The sequence below is a fragment of the Euprymna scolopes genome, chromosome 14 (genome assembly GCF_053919585.1).
Source record: "Euprymna scolopes isolate OS-2025 chromosome 14, ASM5391958v1, whole genome shotgun sequence".
NCBI classification, from domain to species: Eukaryota; Metazoa; Mollusca; class Cephalopoda; order Sepiida; family Sepiolidae; genus Euprymna; species Euprymna scolopes.
This window is the reverse complement of record NC_136495.1, coordinates 158160717-158180840: the sequence shown is the minus strand read 5'-3', so window position 1 is coordinate 158180840 and position 20124 is coordinate 158160717. Positions and strand designations below refer to the sequence as shown.

At 35.5% G+C, this 20124-nt stretch overlaps 1 protein-coding gene across 2 annotated transcripts in view; it reads left to right on the top strand.

Annotated features, from left to right (window-relative positions):
- Positions 1-20124, top strand: part of LOC145293306 (pyruvate dehydrogenase protein X component-like) — a 104787-nt gene that overhangs the window by 5701 nt on the left and 78962 nt on the right. For both annotated transcript variants that reach the window (XM_080139948.1, XM_080139949.1), the window contains exons 2-3: positions 12086-12163; positions 17185-17285. In XM_080139948.1, the coding sequence (XP_079996074.1) occupies positions 12086-12163; positions 17185-17285 (179 nt within the window). The remainder of the gene's footprint in view (positions 1-12085; positions 12164-17184; positions 17286-20124) is intronic.

Genomic DNA, 20124 nt, shown 5'->3' with positions numbered 1-20124 from the left:
ACTCGTTTTGTGATTCTTTGTATTCTGGAGCTGACTGGTAGTTTCAACGTTAAACCTGATGGTACTAGCTTGAGATCATGGCATCGGCATAGAAATGTGAGATGGTTGGTCATCCTTACCAGTTTTTGGTAGTTTTTCGATATATTTCCATGTTTGTATTATTTTGAGTGCATACTGAATTGAAGTTAGATTTCTGAATTTTTTTAGGGAAAAATTGGTTATTCATATTTGGATTCCTCTACTGTTCTTATCTTGAGTGTTATTTTCATAACGTGTCGGTCAATTTAACCTTCAACCTTCTTCAGTTGTGTCTTGTCGAGCTTGAGAATCTGTACATTGTGACAATGACACTCAAGATGAGAGTAGTAGCCTGAAAAATCAAAATAATACAAGTAATTTTCCCCACTCTTTATCTGTACCTAAATCAAAACGTAGATTTCATGAACAAAGCTTCTTTCTTAGAAGTGTATGCCTGTGGAACTCTCTTCTGTTTGCCTGTTTCCCACCTGACTACAACTTGGATGTCTTCAAGTCCAACATAAACAAATTCCTGATGACTCGCCCCCCCCCTTAAGTAAGACACTTTATCAAATCTCCAATACTAACGATTACTATGATATTGTTCCATTGATTACTGTACATGCAATAATCCTTATCCCCGAGTCGCTTCAGGGCCTTGGTAAGTGGTGACCTCCAATGTAAAAACCCCCCAAAAAACCCAATCCTCATCTCAAAAATTCAGAAATGTAATATCGGTCTCTATTCTATATTAAACTCTTTGACTCATTAATCGATGCAGGTGATAATCTTGCATCTCGTTAACGCTAAACTTCTTTCTGACTAACAGTGTGGATTTAAGCTCATTCCACTCTGGATATCTTTACGCTTAGCTTGGAAACATTTACCATTCTTTGGAAAAAGCTGGTGAAGCTCGGCAAATTATAATGCTTGATATTTTGGAAATTTCTTCCATAGAGGTGGTCCTGGATATGACCTAAAACTATATCCGATGGTGAGGGCCTCACCTTGCTGGCCTTGGGGAATGTGGAGCCACCCTTTAATTGCCATTGCTCCCAGGTCCACTCTGACCCGGAGTGGTAGTACCTGTTAGGGTCCCAACTATGGGTTAAATAGAATCCGACTTAAAAAACAAATATACTCCAATAAAAATCGTTCGTCAAAATAACTAGATTCGGCTTTAAATAACCTGAAAAAGGTTGATATGCCGTAAAACAAAAACAACCAACCAACAAATCCATAGAGGTAAAAGATTCTTGAAGACATGAAGTTCACAACTACTAGCCTGTCCCTTTTAAGCCCCCCCCCCCAGCCTCTAATAAGTTCCACACTATCTACCAATCTCCAACCCCTGTCCTATCGCTGCCATGTCGCATCCCTGTGTTTGTTTTGCAAATACTTCAGCAGAATGTTCTTCGACAAATTTTCTGCAATTATGTCCCCTTAACATAAATGTCCCCGACAACAAAATCCTGCCCCTTCACAGTGGACATCCCAGATAGCGGAAAGTTTTCTGCTTTCACAGTTTCTTTCTTTGAACTGCTTACCTTTGGAATTCCCTCCTTGTCGCCGGTTTCTCTGACTGTACTAAAATGCAGAAGTTTAAATGTAATGTAAACAAACATCTTGTTGAACAACTTCCCACTTAGGATGCCCCTGTAGATATGACTCCTAAATAACAATAACCCCAGTGATAATTGCCATATTTGGGTTGAATGAAAGTAAAAAAAACTAAAATTCAGATTTTAGTTGATGAGCAATCGTTACTATTTCTAATCAAACTTTAGTATAAAGATGGCAATGTGAAACGTCAAAAGAAAGCACATCCTCTTAACCCGAACCACTAACACGCAACAGCGTTTGTGTTTAAAAAAAAGTAAATAAAATAAATAAAAATAAAAATTTTTTTTTTTTTTTTTTTTTTACATAATCTGTCATTTTATTTAAGATCGTTACATTTTTAAGGAATATTAAAAACTGTAATTTACTTTAAAGTCAATTGGTGAATGTGTAGTTTCTTAACCTGTTGGTTGACATGCTGAATGTATTAGTGTTAAAATTAATTATTATTTATAAAATGGAAGGGCGGAAGACTGATCTTGTCCATAATTTCCTTCATATTAAAAAAATAAAATAAAAACATCTGTATGATGTATGTACTCATGACTGAAAGAAACTATCGTACACCAAAAATCATGTAAATTAATGAAATAGTTTTATTTTTACATAAAAAATTAAAGTTTGTGGCTAAGTGAACAGCAACAATATTGCAACACCATCTTGAAAACAAGCTGAAAACAAGGGTGAGAACTCTAAATAAACTTGTGAGGTTTTAGAAAGCCATTCTTAACATGGGGACATTGAAAAAAAAACTATAATTTGCTTTAAAATATTTTTTTTATAAAAATAAAACTACTTTATCAATTCACGTAATTTTTTTTTATTACTGGTATGTACATCATACAAATTTAAAATTTTTTTTACTTTTTAATATAGGAACGTTTCATGTATCTGGACGACCATAATTTTGGAGAATCTTAAGTCGGTCATAACCAGAGAAGAAAACCTCATATCCATAGAGATCTTATTTTATTTTAAATTGATAAATCGAATTCTTCGTAACCAATGCGAAACTTGATATATTTCCAATTTCTTGTGTGATTTTTCTTTTCTTGGTAAAATATTTCTCACTCGCAGCAAGTCTGTTATTTACATGCATTGTATGGATGGTTTGGTGTCGAAGAAACACGAGAATCAATTCCAATGAGAAGTAATTTGCTTCATGTTAAGAAATTTTTATTTTTTATTTATTTATTTTTTTTTCACTCTTTTCACTCCAAAGAATGTGTGTTGCCACTTGGACATAAGGGACTACTATTTGGGATTATGACTAACAGAAATGTGGGGAATTGAGTAGCGAGATGTCTGTTCACATTATATGTAAATTTCTGCATGTCAGTACAGTCAGGGAAGCAGGAAACGGGGAAGGAATTCCGAAGTCTAGTAGTCTGAGGCAAGAAACTATTAAAAAAAAAGCTTTCCAACATCTAGTGACCTCAAAAGTTAAGGGGTGGGATTTTGCTGCTTGTCAAGTTAGTCAGGAATATATATTGACTGTGCACGAGTGGTAATAGTTCATCAGCACCTTCCATTATAGCACTTTTAAAATAGGCACGTAGATGCAACACTGCGAGAGGTTAGAGCTGGATCAATAATACAGGACCAATTAGATTTGCAACACTTTTTGTGAACCCTGTCTAAGATTGAAAGACTCGTAGTGAATACACCAGCCCAGATGTGGCAACAATACTCAATGCGTAGCGAAATGTGGCTTTTTTTTTCTTTTTTTTTTTTTTTTTTTTTTTTTTTTTTTTTTTTTACACAGTGATCACCACTTATCAAGGCCCAGAAGCCACTCAGGGATAAGGGTTATTGCAAGTACATTACGTTAGTGTGGAGATTTGATGAAGTGTTTACTTAAGGGGGTGGTTCATTAGGAATTTGTTAACGTTGGACTTGAACACATCCAAGTTGTAGTCCGGTGGGAAGCAGGCAGACGGAACAGAGTTCCACAGGCGTGCAGTTCTAAGAAAGAAGCTTTGTTCATGGAATCCACATTTTGATTTAGGCACAGATATAGAGTGGGGGAAATTTTTCACAGTGGATTCAGCTAGACGGGTGTTTTTCGTGAAAGATTGGCGAGGGAGGACCAGAGATTGGAGTTCAGACGAGCACCTGCTATGGAAATAACGATAAAACAAGGATAGGCTCGCAATGTCTCTTCTGTGGGAGAGAGGTTGCAGGGTAGAGAAAAGGGCATCCCCCACTAAGCTTTATAAAGATATAGAATGCTCTCTGGTGTGAGTAATATTTTAGCATGGTAGAGGGAGCTCATCTTCTTTGCAGCAGCCTTGGCAATGTCCTCTCTCTCTCATATGTGTATATATGTATGTACTGGTAATGTTAATTTGACAGTATTTGAGATGGAAATTGAAATATTTTTGAAGGGAACTAAAAAATTTGATGCTAAGTATAATTAAAAAAATAATCCGAATTAGTCATGTGACGGTAAAAGATAGAATTTTCTTCATTTCACAAAATGAAAGAATTTTCTTCATTTCACAAAATGAAAGAATTTTCTTCATTTCACAAAATGTAAGTAAAAAAAAAACAAACTTGAGGATACTCAGCTTCTTAAAGCTGTAGCTTAAAATCATATGTCACCAATACAGCATAATCACGTTGAACCATCGGTTCCCATCAGATCACCGAAGTTAAGCAACGTTGAGCCTGGTCATTACTAAAATGGGTGACCAATTTGGGACTTCCAAGCGCTGTATGTAGGAGGACATCAACACCTCCCTGCAAAAACCTAATGTCTTCTCTCCTAACGGGGATATACATGTGACTGGGGGCCGCTTGTGAATTTTATGTTTCCATGGAACACACACACACACACACACATCACCAAATTAAGTTTGTACAAATTTTTTTTATTACAAGTAAATAACTCTATTTATTATAGAGCACTATTATATAAACACAGTAACCATACTCATGATTTTTTTTTCCTATCTGAATACAAAGTTTACCTGGATTATTATATATACTAGACATTTTAGCATGTTAAAATAGGCAAAAGTTATTGTCTGTCGACTTAAAATGAGTGCTTTATGCCAAAATGATGGTTGGATATTGTTAATTTGTGCTCATTTTTGCGTTAAATATTAATCCCTAACTGTGCATCAAACAGATACCATAATACTTCACTGTATTAAAACAAAGGTTCATACAGAATTTCAGTCAGATCATCCCAGTAGATTTTGAGAAAACTTCTAGAGTAAGTGTGGTATTGTAGTGACTAATCATTATTAATTCCTAACTGTGCATTGAAAGACCATCATATTACTTAGTTCGATGCACCTGATTATAACAAACGTCGATACATAATTTCAGTCAAATCTGTCGATCAGTTTCCTAGAAAAAGTGGAACAGACAGCCATACTAAGAGAAATATAATATATATTTTTATGTTTAAGGGTGGAATCCCTCTACGGAAACTCATACAAATGAGTGAAAAAAAAAAAAAAAAATAATGAATAAACAAAAACATGTGTAACTTAATATTTTGTGCAATTTTAGAATCAAGGTAAAATTTAATTTCTTTTTTCGGGGGACAAAAAAAAAAAAGGAGGGTGGACCTGTAAATTCACCCTTGTCTGCACTTTTCTCAATAACTTTGCCTTGGAATTTTTTGAAATTTTGCACAAACATTAAACATGATATGAGTAAAAAAAAAAGTAACAACAGATTTTTCAGGAAAACTACCCCCCCCCTCGGGGGTGGGGGTGCCTTTCGGGTTGAAATAGCTAAAATTGACACTTTTATGCTTATTAAAAAAAATTGATGCCTTGGAGTTTTATAAAACTTTCTGAAAAGTTGTAACTGATTTCTATATAATTTTGTTTGTCTATACTTTGTGATAACCCTTGGGTGTGCCCCAGGGGCTCTTTTAAGGCTAATAAAAACACTACATTTTTGGGATTATTTTACCATATTTGTCCAAAATTTTCTGTGTATGTCTATTTAGCAGTTTTGCATGGTGCTGAACTCAAATTTAAACATAAGGCCTAAAACTGCACTGTTTATTCATTTTCACCAGGATTTGACCTCCCCTGGGGACTTTTGGAGCTAAATGGCAGGGGGGGGGGCAAATGCTGAACTTAGTCATATTTTTTATGCGTCGTTCACTGTGCACTCACGGAGGACCATGCATGCTTCACTTGTTTTTGAGATATTCTGTAGGAGATTGTTTTCGATCATTCGTTTCTTCATCTTCATGTAATAGAATTCTTGAAAAAGGTGAATTAAAGTTAATGTTTCTGAATCTGGCCACCAGCTGCCATTTATCACAATCCTGTGTCCACGTTTGCTGTCTGTTTCTTTTCTGGTATGTTGAACAATTAAGAAGAAGAGATGAGAAAAGAAAGAAAACAAATTTTCTTTTGTTAAATCTGCTCATCAGATATATGTGGGGTGTTATCTGTGATTGAAAAAGATTTTTATGTGTGGACGTTTCCAAAAAATGAGCAAAGAATTTAAAGGGAGAAAAGAGGAACAACATTTAAAATTGAATGATGAACAATAAAAATTTACATTATTTAATAAATCATGATCATAACAAAAGGAATATAAGTTTTTTTTTTTTCTTTATTCTATGGAGTTTAAAAAATTAGACTTTTCTATTCAGAGGAAATAACTAGCAAAGTAAAGGTAAAGAACTTAATAGTTTCCATAAAATTGAAACTATAAAAATTAGGGGTACAAGCAGTGCTTGAAGAAGTGAAAATAGAATTGGATTGCAAGATAAGAATTCATCTACTCTGGTGGAGTAACATCACTTGGAGAAGGTGCACCATTCCTCAGAAAAGCCATAACGAGATCTTTTTTTTGCGCTGCAAATACTATGTAGTTTTGAATATTTAATCTGGTTTACTTTCAGGGAAAATATTCTCATGCCAGGTTGTCTTGATAAACTCGTGTACAGAGAGACCTTAGACACTTAAGGGTTTCAGTAGCTGAAGTTTCTCCTCCCAACAATATGATTGGTTGATATAAACCATGAATACTAATTGGTAGATGACCAGATTGGAGAGATGTCGAAAAATACACAGTAAACTTTACACTTAATGATATTCCAGCTCTGACTACAACTCCTGTTCGTTAAGGCGACTCGCAAGATTATTATTTGAATACTATAGCCAAGACCCCTCAGCTACTTCAAACAATTATATCTCTTTTGTAAGATATATCATTAAAAATAATGATGAGATCATATATGCAGTGGGGTAGTTTTTGGCAGACCAGGATGTCACTTTCTTCTAGGATAAGAATCCATAAGCAACATTGGACAAAGTGCATTGGTGTTGTTAGGAACTACTCTGATTTTGAGCGCATAATACAGTGGGGGAAGAGGTGGCTGGTTACTTTTAATGCATCTAAAACCAAGCTCCTATCTTTACATCATCAACGCTCTGATCCCCATCTGGCATCAATTGAAATGGATGGCTCTCATCTAGGGGAGGTTCCATGTTTTGATAAGCTTCTGGGTTTGACCTTTACTCCTGATCTTAAATGGAACACATACATCAAGTCTGTGGCCAGGGACGCTGGGAAAATGGTGGGATCCTTCTACCGCTCCAGAAGATATCTCACTGCCGATGCAATTCTCTATCTATATAAAAGCCAAGTATGTCCAAGGATGGAGTACTGTTGCCACATCTGGGCAGGAGCTACTAAAAACAGCCTATCCTGCCTTGACAGAGTACAAAATAGACTTCGTGGCTTAGTGGGGGATGCCCTTTTCTCTTCCCTGCAACCTCTCTCCCTCAGAAGAGACGTTGTGAGCCTGTCTTTGTTTTATCGTTACTTCCATGGCAAGTACTCGTCTGAGCTCCAATTCCTGGTCCCCCCTCGCCAGTCTTACATGATAAACACCCATCTAGCTGACACTACTGTCAAAAATTTTCCCCACTCTTTAACTGTGCCAAAACCAAAACATAGATTCCATGAACAAAGCTTCTTTCTCAGAAGTGCACGATTGTGGAATTCTCTTCCGTTTGCCTGTTTCCCATCTGACTACAACTTGGATGTCTTCAAGTTCAACATAAACAAATTACTGATGAACCACCCCCTTAAGTAAGACACTTTATCAAATCTCCAATACTAACGATTACTACGATACTATCCCATTGATTACTGTACACGCAATAACCCTTATCTCCGAGTGGCTTCCGGGCCTTGATAAGTGGTGACCTCCATGAAAAAAAAAAAAAAAAAAAAAAAGGTTAAAGGCTATTTTGTTTTTCAAACTCCTTACTTTTTAACTGACACTTGTAACTTATTTTTTATAGTCAGCATCTTTTTTTTTTTTTTTTTACATAGGCATCACCACTTATCAAGGCCAAGAGGCCACTCGAGGATAAGGATTTAAAAGTGTACAGTAGAAATTGGAGAATATAGTAACCGTTAGTAATGGAAATTCGGTAAATTTATTAACTTATATGGAACGGCTCATCAAAAACTTGTTTACGTTAGACTTGAAGACAACCATAGAAAGCAGAAAAACTGAAGACAATTCCATAGGCGTTCAGTTCTAAGAAAGAAGAGGTTTAGGCACAGATAAAGAGTGGGAGAAACTAGTGATAGTGTTTTCTACTGACGGGTGTTTCTTTTTAAAAAGTTTGGCGAGGGGTGGGGGAACTATAGAATGGAGCTCAGCCGAATACCTGCCATGAAAATAACGATAAAGCAGAGACAAACTCGCAACATCACTTCTGTGAGAAAGAGGCTGCAGGGAAGAGAAAAGGACATCCCCCCACAAGGCTACGAAGTCTATTTTTAACTCTATCAAGGCAGGATAAGTCCTTTCTAGCAGCTCCTGCCCAGATGTGGAAACAGTACTCCATCCTTGGATTTACCTGGCTCTTATATAGATAGAGAATTGCATCAGCAGTGAGATATCTACTGGATCGATAGAAGGATCCCACCATTTTTCCAGCGGCCTTGGCAATGGATTTAATGTATGTGTTCCATTTAAGATCAGGAGTAATGGTAAAGCCCAGAAGCTTGTCAAAACATGAGGCCTCTCCAAGACGAGAGCCATCCATTTCAATTGATGCCAGATGCGGATTAGAGCATTGATGATGTAAAGATAAAAGCTTGGTTTTAGATGCATTAAAAATAACAAGCCACCTCTTTCCCCATTGTACCACATGCTCAAGATCAGAGGAGAGAGAATTGGAGAGAACTTGGTCGTTTACGGTCTTAGATCTACTACCATAGATAGTAGTGTCCTCAGCATAGATGTCTACGAATGATGTAAGGATGTGATTTGGAAGATCATTAATATAGATCAGGAAGAGAGTTGGGCCCAGGATGAACCCCTGAGGGACTCCAGCATTAATACTATGCCCATCAATTGCTACTCTTATGAACCTATCAGAGAGAAATGATTTAATAATTGAGAAGACATTTCCAGCTATACCGAAGCTGGAGATCTGTGAAGTAAACCTTTATGCCATACTCTATCAAAGGCCTTTGATATGTCAAGAGCAATTGCCCTAGAACGGTAGCCTCCGTTGAGAGATTCGCTAATCCTATGAAATATAACTGTAAGCACACCTGCTGTAGAACTAGCAGAACGGAAACCATATTGTGTGTCACTAAGAAGGTTATTTTTGCTAAGATGGTTGATTACTTCTGTATTTAACAGATTCCAGCAACTTACTCATGACGCACAGGAGACTTATTGGCCTGTACTGAGAGGGGGATGACCGATCACCTGAATTCTTAAATACAGGGCATACTGATGAGATTTTTCAGGGTGATGGGAAGCAATTCTCCTTAAGACAATTTTTAAACAGTTTTGTAAGGATGGGCGCAAGTTCTGGTTGAAGTTTTTTGAGTATTATAATTGGAATACCGTCAGGGCCGGTTGCTTTACTAGAATCAAGGTTTTTGATTAGCTTGGCAACATCACATACAGATATTTGTATATCACATAGCATGTTTTCTGATACAGGAGGAAATATTGGAGGTTGGTAGCCTTGGTCGCAAAGGTTAGAATTAGCTGCAAAGTTCTTGGCAAAGAGTTTGGTTTTGTCTGATGCTGACGAGATTACCTCCGGTCCATTGATGATAATTGGGATAGAGCACACGCTTCTGTATGTCTGTAGAACTAATGTATGTTGTGCAGTTGCTGGTCTTACTTCTTTGACTGTCGCTTTTTCATATGTGGGCTGTGACCGCTTATGGTCGTTGAACTTCCGTTTATCTTTAAACGAATCTACTTACACATGGAAACCCAATGGAAACTTGTTGGCTTCCAACGGTTTTATTTAGAGAATGGTTGTTTGTTGGAAGAGAGACCAATTCTGATTACTTAACTTGTTTTTCTGTTTTTTTTTTCTTTCTTTTTACTTAGTCCTAAGATGATAGAAATGCAGGCAATATTCACTTAGATTCTCTCAATATTTTCAGATGCATCTTGCCTCTCACTTCGTGGTTCCGATGGTGTCGAAACTCTGTTCTGTTCCCCCTGAGCACGTCATTTGTATGTAATATCATTCGACACCTGCATTTCTACCGCATTTTGTCTCAGGAGCCCCCCCCTTTCAATTACGTCGCAGCTGGGCCTATTTCCATTTGCTGCCAAGTCATCTTGACATGTATATAATGTAACCCCCCACCAAAATTCATACTAGTTTAAATAATCTCTACTTACTGACGTAGGGTTCCAATAAATAATACCACTTTAACTCAAATTTTTTAAACTTGTAGTTTGGACTTCATTTTTCTTTATCAATTTGTCTCTTGGACTTTTGACATTGAACTTATGATTCTAAAAATGATAATTCTTTTTTAGACTTTGAAGTTTTGCATGCAGATTTTTGATAATTTTTAATGACTTTACTATTAGCATATTTTATGTTAATAATAGCTATCCTAACGCACAATTTTATTTCCATTATATCGAAAACCGTTTGATGTGAGCTTTACAAAACAATGATACCAAGTTTCGGTTAGTAGCTCAATCAACCACCGAATTATGGCCGGTCAAATTTATCGAAAATTAGAAAATTTGCAGTCCCATTGTACTGTTGGTCTAGAAGCCAATTTTCAGTGTACAACTAAAAATGTAGACTTTAAACAAGTGAAAAATCCTTACAAATCTCATATTGTAGTAAATGAAAAATAATCCTAATGAAAGCAATAATTATTAGTTGAAACCTGTCCAAATGTTGGCTAAATCCCATCACCTCTCTAAAAATATACAAAAATGACACAGAAGCACGACTTTATTCATATAATTAATTTCAAGAGCTAACACATTGAATCTTCATAATATAAGTCGTATCGCATTAGTGATCAACCTATTTTTTCTTTTAATAGTAATAATAGTAAATAAATAAAGAAAAAAGTAATTTGCATTTAGTCTATGTAAAAACGGATGGAAACAATTTCATTTATTAAAAATTTCAATTTATTTATATATATATATATATTATATATATATATATATATATTTTTTTATTTGTGAAAAATAATTTAAAACTTTATTAATCTGACTACATTGACGTGTGGCCCTTTTTGTTTATGTGCATATTGTACACAGCTAATTTGAAAAATATCAAAATTATTTTCATGTAAAAAAATAAATCGCTCATTACCAAAAATGGTAACCTAAGTTACCTGGCAAAAAACTATTGATACAGGATGAAAAAATTGTACATTTATAAAGAAAAATGGTTAAATTTTGATTGCATCCAGATTTTATGAAAACAAACCCCAAAATGCGATATCGCAAATTAAAATTTATATTTATCCATTTTTATACTAAAAACTAGGCTTGTTTGTCATATTAAAAGACACAAGTGATTGATGCTTTTTCAGTAACATTTGGTCAAATTTTTTATTGGTTCATGTTATGCAGTAAGCTGATATATTATTTAAGGAATTATACGAGTACTTAGAGACTATAACTATGATTGTATTCAACATGTTATTGATTAGCAATTTGTGGTAGTTATGGCTCCAGAATAAAGATGTATACTTCTGTAACATACTTTTTGTTAATTATATCAATATGTTTGTCTTGCTTATCATGACTTGCAAGGCTATGCCAATAATCATAATACAATGTTATGTGATCTTGATATTTCTATTCTTGCATTTGTGATTAATGTTTCAATTGGATAAACTTGTTATCCTAATATTTATTTATTTATTTTTATTTATTTTTATATTTTTTTATTTATTTTTTTGCAGCTACAATATTATTTATTTATTTTTTTTTTTGCAGCTACAATATTTATTTATTTATTTATTTATTTATTTATTTATTTTTTTTTTTATTTTTTTATTTATTTTTATTTTTTATTTTTTGCAGCTACAATATTTATTTATTTATTTTTTTATTTATTTATTTATTTTTTTATTTTTTGCAGCTACAATATTTATTTATTTTTTTATTTATTTATTTATTTATTTTTTTTTTTTTTTGCAGCTACAATTGCTTTGGAAATGCCATCACTTTCACCAACAATGACTGAAGGCACCATTGTTAAATGGCACAAAAAGGAAGGTATGTCTATGAATAGCATCTGTAATAATAATTGCAAACTTGTATGAGCATCTTCTTGTGTCGTTTTGAATTGGTGGAGATGCATTCATCTGTGGAGAGGATAAAGTCTGTCCCCACTAATTGAAATCAGACGAATCTATAAAGCTTTATGACTGAGGTATATAAACTATGATAGAGGAAGTAAAATTATAGAGCAAGATAAAACTGAAGAAAGATTAAGATGAAGAAAAAGTGGCACGGAGATGGATGCATGATACAACGCACTATAACATGCACGAGGGAAGAACAGATGTGCACAAATCTAAGATCATACCAGAATCCTTAGAAAATGATTTCCAGACCGTAGGGGTATAGCACCGTAAATGGATGGTAACATTAATGCTAGTAAAACTAAGCTGCTCTCCTTAAACAATTACAAGAAGCCTTACCAACCACCTATATCGATGAAAAATAATCCCCTCCCTGAGAATTAATTCTTTCAAACTCCTCGGCTTAACATTCACGGGCAAAACCCTAACCCGAACAGATACATTAAGGGCATTGTAAAGGCTGCTGCAAGGAAAGTGGGTTCCCTTTATCATGCTAGAAAACTACTCTTCACACTTGAGAATATTCTTTACCTCAACAAAGCCAGCATTCACCCATGCATGGAGTATTTTTGTAACATCTACTGCTTGTCTCGCCTTCTTGGAGAGGGTTCAAAGAACGGCCTCCAATCTAAGAGGGCTTTTTTTGTTGACTAAGCTCCAACCCCTGTCTCATCGTTGCAGTATTGCATCACTGTGCCTATTTTACAAATATTTTAATGGAATATGCTCATTGCACTTGTGCCCCCACCCCCAACATACATATCCCGACAAACCCACTTAGCAACAAAATCACACCCCTTTTCTGTTAAGGTCCCTAAATGCCAGAAAGTTTTCTACTCTAATAGTTTCTTCCCTCGAACAGCTAGACTTTGGAATTCTTTTCCTGCTACCGATAGGCAGAAGTTTAAATGTAACATAAACCAACATCTTGTTCATCTTCCCATAGGCCCCCTTTGCCAAACTTTCATGAAAAACACTTGTCTAGCTGAAACCACTATATCAATAATTTCCCCCACTGTGCCTAAATGTATATTCCATGAACAAAGTTTCTTTCTTAGAACTGAACGTATGTGGAACTCTCTTCCATTTCCCTTCTTTCCAGCTGACTACAATATGGTCGTCTTCAAGTCCAATATAAACAAGTTCTTGATGAGCCATCCCCTTAAGTAATCCAATTTACCAAATTTCCACTACTAAAGATTACTACGATATTGCACTATTGATTGCCCTGCACTCCTTAACCCTTATCCTCGAGTGGCCTCTGGGTCTTGATAAGTGATGACCTCTTTGTAATAAAATAAAAAACAAAGCATAGCCCCAAATAGTATCCCCTTCTGTCCAAGTGGCAATATGCATTGTTTAGGGTGAATGTGAGTAAAAAAAAAAAAATTAAAACACAAAAAAAATAGACGTAAAGGAAAGAATATGTTGAGTTGGATGCGACTGGAGAAATATGAGGAGGAAAAGAAATGTTCGATTAGGTACATCTGCAACAATAAACTGTAATTTTTAAGAATTTTAAAATGGTGTGATGCCTATGTAACAAATGTGATCATTGGACAAGTTAGATATATCTATATGTTTATATATATTTCTATATATATGGTTCACTCCTAAACTAATGAACCGATCATTATGAATTATATAATATATATTCTTGGCAATATGAGTAATGTGAGCACACTGATGTTGGCCTGCCTGTTAACCACTTGTTGCTATTTTCATCAAGAGTTATGTCCCTTGCTATAATTAGTACTATGCTTTGTCACAATAAGTGGCAGTGTTGCTAATTTTTTTGCTGCCAAGGAAGCACTAATTTGCATAAGATTAATAAGGCTTTGTTAATAGCTTGTGATTGTTAGAATGTCTTTTTATTATCTCAGATTATCAAAATATTCTGAGAATGATAAACATTTCCCTAGAAATAAGTTATTTAAAGTTATCAATAGTTTTTTTTTTTTTTTTTTTGCATTTTCACCCCAAACAGGGCACAGTGCCACTTTGATGTAGGGGCAACTATCTGGGACATATTTTGTTGGGGTACTATGTAGGGAGTTGAGCAGCAAGATGTCTGTTTACATTACACTTGAACTTCTGCATGTCAGTACAGTCATGGAAACAGGAACTAGAAAAGGAACTCCAAAGTCTAGCAGTCCTAGAGGAGAAACTATTAGAGTAGAAAGCTTTCTTACATCTCGAGATTTCTACTGCTTGTCAGGTTTGTCAGGGGTATTTATGTTGAGGGGTATTTATGTTGAGGGGTATTTATATTGAGGGGTATTTATGTTGAGGGGTGTTTATGTTGAGGGGTGTTTATGTTGAGGGGAAGAAGGGCTTGTAGTTTGTCAGAGCACCCACCATTAAAGTACTTGTAAAATAAGAAAAAGGATGCAATGTTTCATTGATGGGACAGCGGTTGAAGCCTAACTGATACTGCGGGACCTATTATGTTGGTGACTCTTTTTGAACCCTGTCTAAGAGGGAGAGTATTCAAATACGGAGCTGTAGACTCGACGAAAGGTAGTTAGATGGCTAACCCGACAGTTAGCTGCTGAAATTAGTAACAATAAAGGAACTCGGGAGTATATTATTCAGAGAGACTAGTAGCAGATGCACCAAATGTGACACCAATGCTTCATACATGGGCGAATGGTGGCCTTGTAAAGGTACAAGATACACTCAGGAGTAAGTAACTTTCTAGCATGGTAGAGAGAGCCCACCTTCTTTGCAGCAGCCTTGGCAATGCACACAATGTAGCTGTTCCAACTCTTATTTCCCATGAACGTTAAGCCGAGGAGTTTGAACAAAATACTTTCAGGTAATGTACCTTTAGCCATGGCTATAAGTGGTTATTATCACTAGAAATAAGTTATTTATTTTTATTTAGTTAAGTTAGTTATTTTTATTTAGTTAAAAGTTAGTTATTTTTATTTAGAAATAATATTCAACTAAGTTATTGTTACTTGTTTTTGTTAAATAGAATTGTAGAAGGCGGTAAATGCAGAAGTAACGGAAAGACACAAGCTGAAGCAGGTGAACACCTGCTTCAGCTTGTGTCTTTCCGTTACTTCTGCATTGTACCGCCTTCTACAATTCTATTTAACTACATACTATACAATGCTTCAGGCAAACTACACCCACCTCTTATTTGTTTTCATTGGACTACTGTTCTCACCTTAAGTATGATTTTCACAATGTTTCAGTTGATGTAACCTCTGACCTTCTTCAGGTGTATCTTGTCGGACTCAGGAATTTGAATGGAATTTTGAACAGAACCCTTTATATACTTCACAGGGATAGCATGCTCTTGTTTTTATTCTTGCATATAAGAATATCTGGGAACATATCCTAAATGAGTTTACGTTTTAAAGTATTTTCTTAATTCTTAATTGCGTGTGTGTGGGTGTCAAAAATAGATTTTCCAAAAAAATAAAAACAAGAAACTGCTTGTTTCCTGTGAAGTAAATACACGGTTTCATTTGAAATTCTGTTCAAATTCGTGAGTTTGACAAAATACACCTGAAGAAGTTTGGATGTTATGTTGACCGAAACATTGTGAAAGTCATACTCAAGATGAGAACAGTAGTCCAATGAATCCAAATAACCAGTCCTCATCTCAAAAAATTCAGAAATGTCATAAGTTATTGTTCTTTTTGAATTTTTGAGATGAGGATTGATAATTCATATTATTTGGATTTTTCTGACTACTGTTCTCATCTTAAGTGTTATTTTCAGAACAATTCGGTCGATATAATCTCCAACCTTCTTCAGGTATATCATGCCGGACTCTGGTGAGTCTGTACCGAATTTTGAATGGAACTGTTTATGTGACACTTACATCACCCGCGCGTCGTCCAGTGGTGGAATGACCCCGGTTGTCGGTTCTGGTGTTTCCTCGGCGATGTTGTCAACGGCCGGTTTCCTGAAACAGACTTGTCATGCAAAACAATTGAAAGGACCAAGTCAACAAGCGTTTCCTTTTGTACAAACTTCCTTGTATTTCGACAACAGTACAATCGCAGCTAGCTGTTCAGTTAGGGACTGGCCACTTGTTAACTGCGAGGTTTCCTCTTCTCTCTCCGACAGAAAACTCAATTATCTACGTGACAGGGTCAATCGATGGGGGGAATCTTCGTTCGTCGGACCCAAGGAAGCAAAGCTCTCTCTCTAACTCTCACTGTCAATCTCTCAAGGCTCGCTGCTTATATTGTGGGGGCGTGGACTGGGTCTCTTCCCGTTTCAGGTCGTTGGCCAATCAGAATTAAGGGATCACTGTCCGTCAAATCTTCGCCAGGCGGCCTATACCCAAAAAAGGAGCTGTCTTTCTTTCTCTGTTGGCATTCGGGTGTTCTCTAATGGAACTTGACAGGTCGTAAAAACAGAGATGCCCAACTTAATTATTTTTGAGAGGACATAAAAACAGCTGAATCCGATTCCACAAAGGCCACGTGTCTTTTCAATAGGGTCACTTATCGCCCAGCTGTTGGTCGACACTGTTTGCTTTGTACATCGGAATTTCATTGGTATCCTCGCCACCCACGGGCTGTCATGGCCAATTTAACGTCATCTTGTTCTCCCACCATAAGTTATGATCTTATCTTTTTTTCTCTTCCTTTCGTCGTTTACAGCTGCCTTTTTTCCCTTTCTTTTTCCACGGGTTCACCGCTACTCTTGGCCTTTTGGTCAGGATCAAAGTGCAGCATCTGTTCTTCGGATGCCGCACTTCCATTTCTTGTTCTCTTTCGGTGGAGGAGAAATCCTTCACGACTGGGACAACTCCTATTTTTGTACCCTTGAGCGTCTCTCATTTATTTAAATTGCTGGGATAGCATACTCTCATTCCGTCAACCCTGACTAGGTAGATTTAGGAGAACTAACCTGTAATACTGATTTTTAAATTTTGTTTCTTTTCTCATCTTAATTATTTTTCAGGTGAAAGCATTTCTCCAGGCGATGTAATCTGTGATATTCAGACAGACAAAGCAGTTGTTAGCATGGACACAGAAGAAGAAGGCATCTTGGCCAAAATTATTGTAAGTATTTCTACAAAAGTTGAAATCATAATCTATACAAATAAAATATTGATTTTATTATTAAAAACCCTCTTTTCTACTTATTTAAAAAGAAAATACAACTTTGTTATATATGAGTCGTGGAATTGCATTTATCTGAATCCACTGTGAAAAATTTCCCCCACTCTTTATCTGTGCCTAAATCAAAACATGGATTCCATGAACAAAGCTTCTTTCTTGGAACTGCATGCCTGTGGAACTCTGTTCCGTCTGCCTGCTTCCCACCTGACTACAACTTGGATGTCTTCAAGTCCAACGTTAACAAATTTCTAATGAACCGCCCCCTGAAGTAAACACTTCATCAAATCTCCACACTAACTAACCCTTATCTCTGAGTGGCTTCCGGGCCTTGATAAGTGATGACCACCGTGTAAAAAAAAAAAAAAAAAAAAGGATCTAGCTAATTTGCATTTTTTGTTTTTTTTCTTATGGGATGATAATCTTTAGTTAATTATTACATGCAATTATATTCGTGCAGATATTCTACATGATTTATACTTGCATAATATTTGCATAAAGAGGTTATAATAAACACAAACTTTCTTCTATATATATTTAAATATGCGTATATATATTTGTTTAAAAATTTTGCCTACCAAACTCCTCTGTCAGGTTTTGGTTTACAAACATGAAACTTCATACACATGATATTCGAACCCATGCGAAACTTTGTTTGGGTTTTAGCCGGGGAAAATTGATATGAAAATTAAAAAAATTGAAATTTGCCAGATGAAGGTCGAATGACGGCATTACGAATATGCATGTATGACATAATAGCTATTAGTTCATGTTTTAATTTTTAATCCTGAAGTAAACATGTCTTCATAGTAGAGTCATTAAAGTAAAATGTAAACTAAACGTTTTGGTTTTGATTCTCCATGGTGGTGCACAAGTCTTCTTTTTTTTTTTTTTTTAAACTTTTTAAATCATTACTATATATTGGGTCCAATATAATATAATAATAATTATAAAATCTGCATTAATCAAAATATCCTATTTAAGCTTATCTTACCATCGGGCAATGCCGGGTGGCCTAATAGTATTAATATATCATATTTAAGTGTATTTTATTACTGGACAATATAATTTAAAATCAATCTGTGAGCTTTATTTGAAACTAGCAGGCCACCCGGCATTACCCAGTTTTAAAATACACATAAATATTATATTTATTTATACGGAAACTGAGACATGTGCATGCGAGTATTATATTTTTTTTCTAAACAGTTGACTTCTTGTAAGTAAAAAAAAAAAAACGTACTTGAGCTGAGATCGAAACCAAAACCTAAAAACAGTGAGTAAAATACAATAACCATTAGGCAAGCTTGACATGTTCTTTAAAATGTAGTTTCAAACCTACTTATTAACCCTTATCCCTGAGTGGCTTCCGGGCCTTGATAAGTGGTGATCACTGTAAAAAAAAAAAAAAAAAAAAAAATTAACATAATGTGAATGATTCGTGCATGCGCAGTCATGAAACAGTTGACAGATAAAAAATCTGATTATCCTCAAGTACCAATTTTCAATTTTGATCCCTTAGCAACCCCTTTTTTCTGGATGAAAGCTGATTAAAATTTTTTCCACATGTCTGAATATCCTATATACCAAATTTCAAGTCTAGATAAAAAGTTTGTTGAGTATATAGGTTGAGAAGGGTTCCTCACACATTCTCACTTTTATAGACATATAGATTTATAAGAATAAACTTTGTGTCATCCTTTTTTTTTTTTTTTTTTTTTTTTTTTTTTTACTACCAGCAGGGACAACCAACGTTGCCTGGGTTGAGAGAGGAGGCATACATAAAAAAAAAAAAGTTAAAAAAATAAGTGGAGTGTGCTGTCTCTTTCACTTCCATCTGTCTAAATCTAATAAAACTAAAATAAAGTGTATCACTGCTAACTAACTGACGTTGTTTCAGAACAACTTCCAGTAAGCAGATTTATTGCATACTCAATATATCCATCGGACGGCATTTTTATTTGCCCGTATTTCTTTATCTGCTGAAAAAAATACAACAACAATACTCTGCTGACAGTTCAATTTTGTATTTATCTTTGGCCAGGAAATTTCTTTTGCAAACTTCAGATATAAAACTGCTGTTTCACCTCTTTCTAACCCTGACGACCTGGGTAGTGGGTGAGGATTGTTTTTACATGTTAATACTATTTGGAAATTAGCTAGAGAAGAACCTGACTGCTATCCCTCTCACTGGTATCATTCCCAAAATCTGGCTCTGCTCCCTCTCTGATTGTACAATCAATTAAAGATCTTGTTTGGATTATTTTTGGATTAATCGCACAATTATTCCCATCTTGGGTGTTATTAGCACGACGTTTCGGTCGATGTACCCTGCGACCTTCTTCGGGTGTTGAATACATGTTTCCTTTTTCTCTACGAAGGAAAAAGGAGGGGTTAGCTCTGCATTGCAAGAATTCGAACCGAAAAATTTTTTAAAAATATGCAGTCGATCTCGATACTATATATTAGGATAGGGTTTAAGAGCAACTTGACACTCTGAAAATGCCTGATGCAAGTAAAACCCCCGACTGAAAAACTCATGACAAAAAAACTGCGTTTATGAGATTTCCTGTAAATGTGAGGAAACTTTACAAAGATGAAACATGCCCCCCCACTCAAAGTGAGACTAGAAGAACACAGAAAAGCTATCACATGCGGAGAAATCGAAAAATCAGCCCTAGCTGAACACGTGGAGCAGAAAGGGGGGGGGGTAACCATTCGTTAATGTGAGATGTCAAAATAGTGGATACAGAAGAAAAATGGCGGATCAGAAAACTTAGAG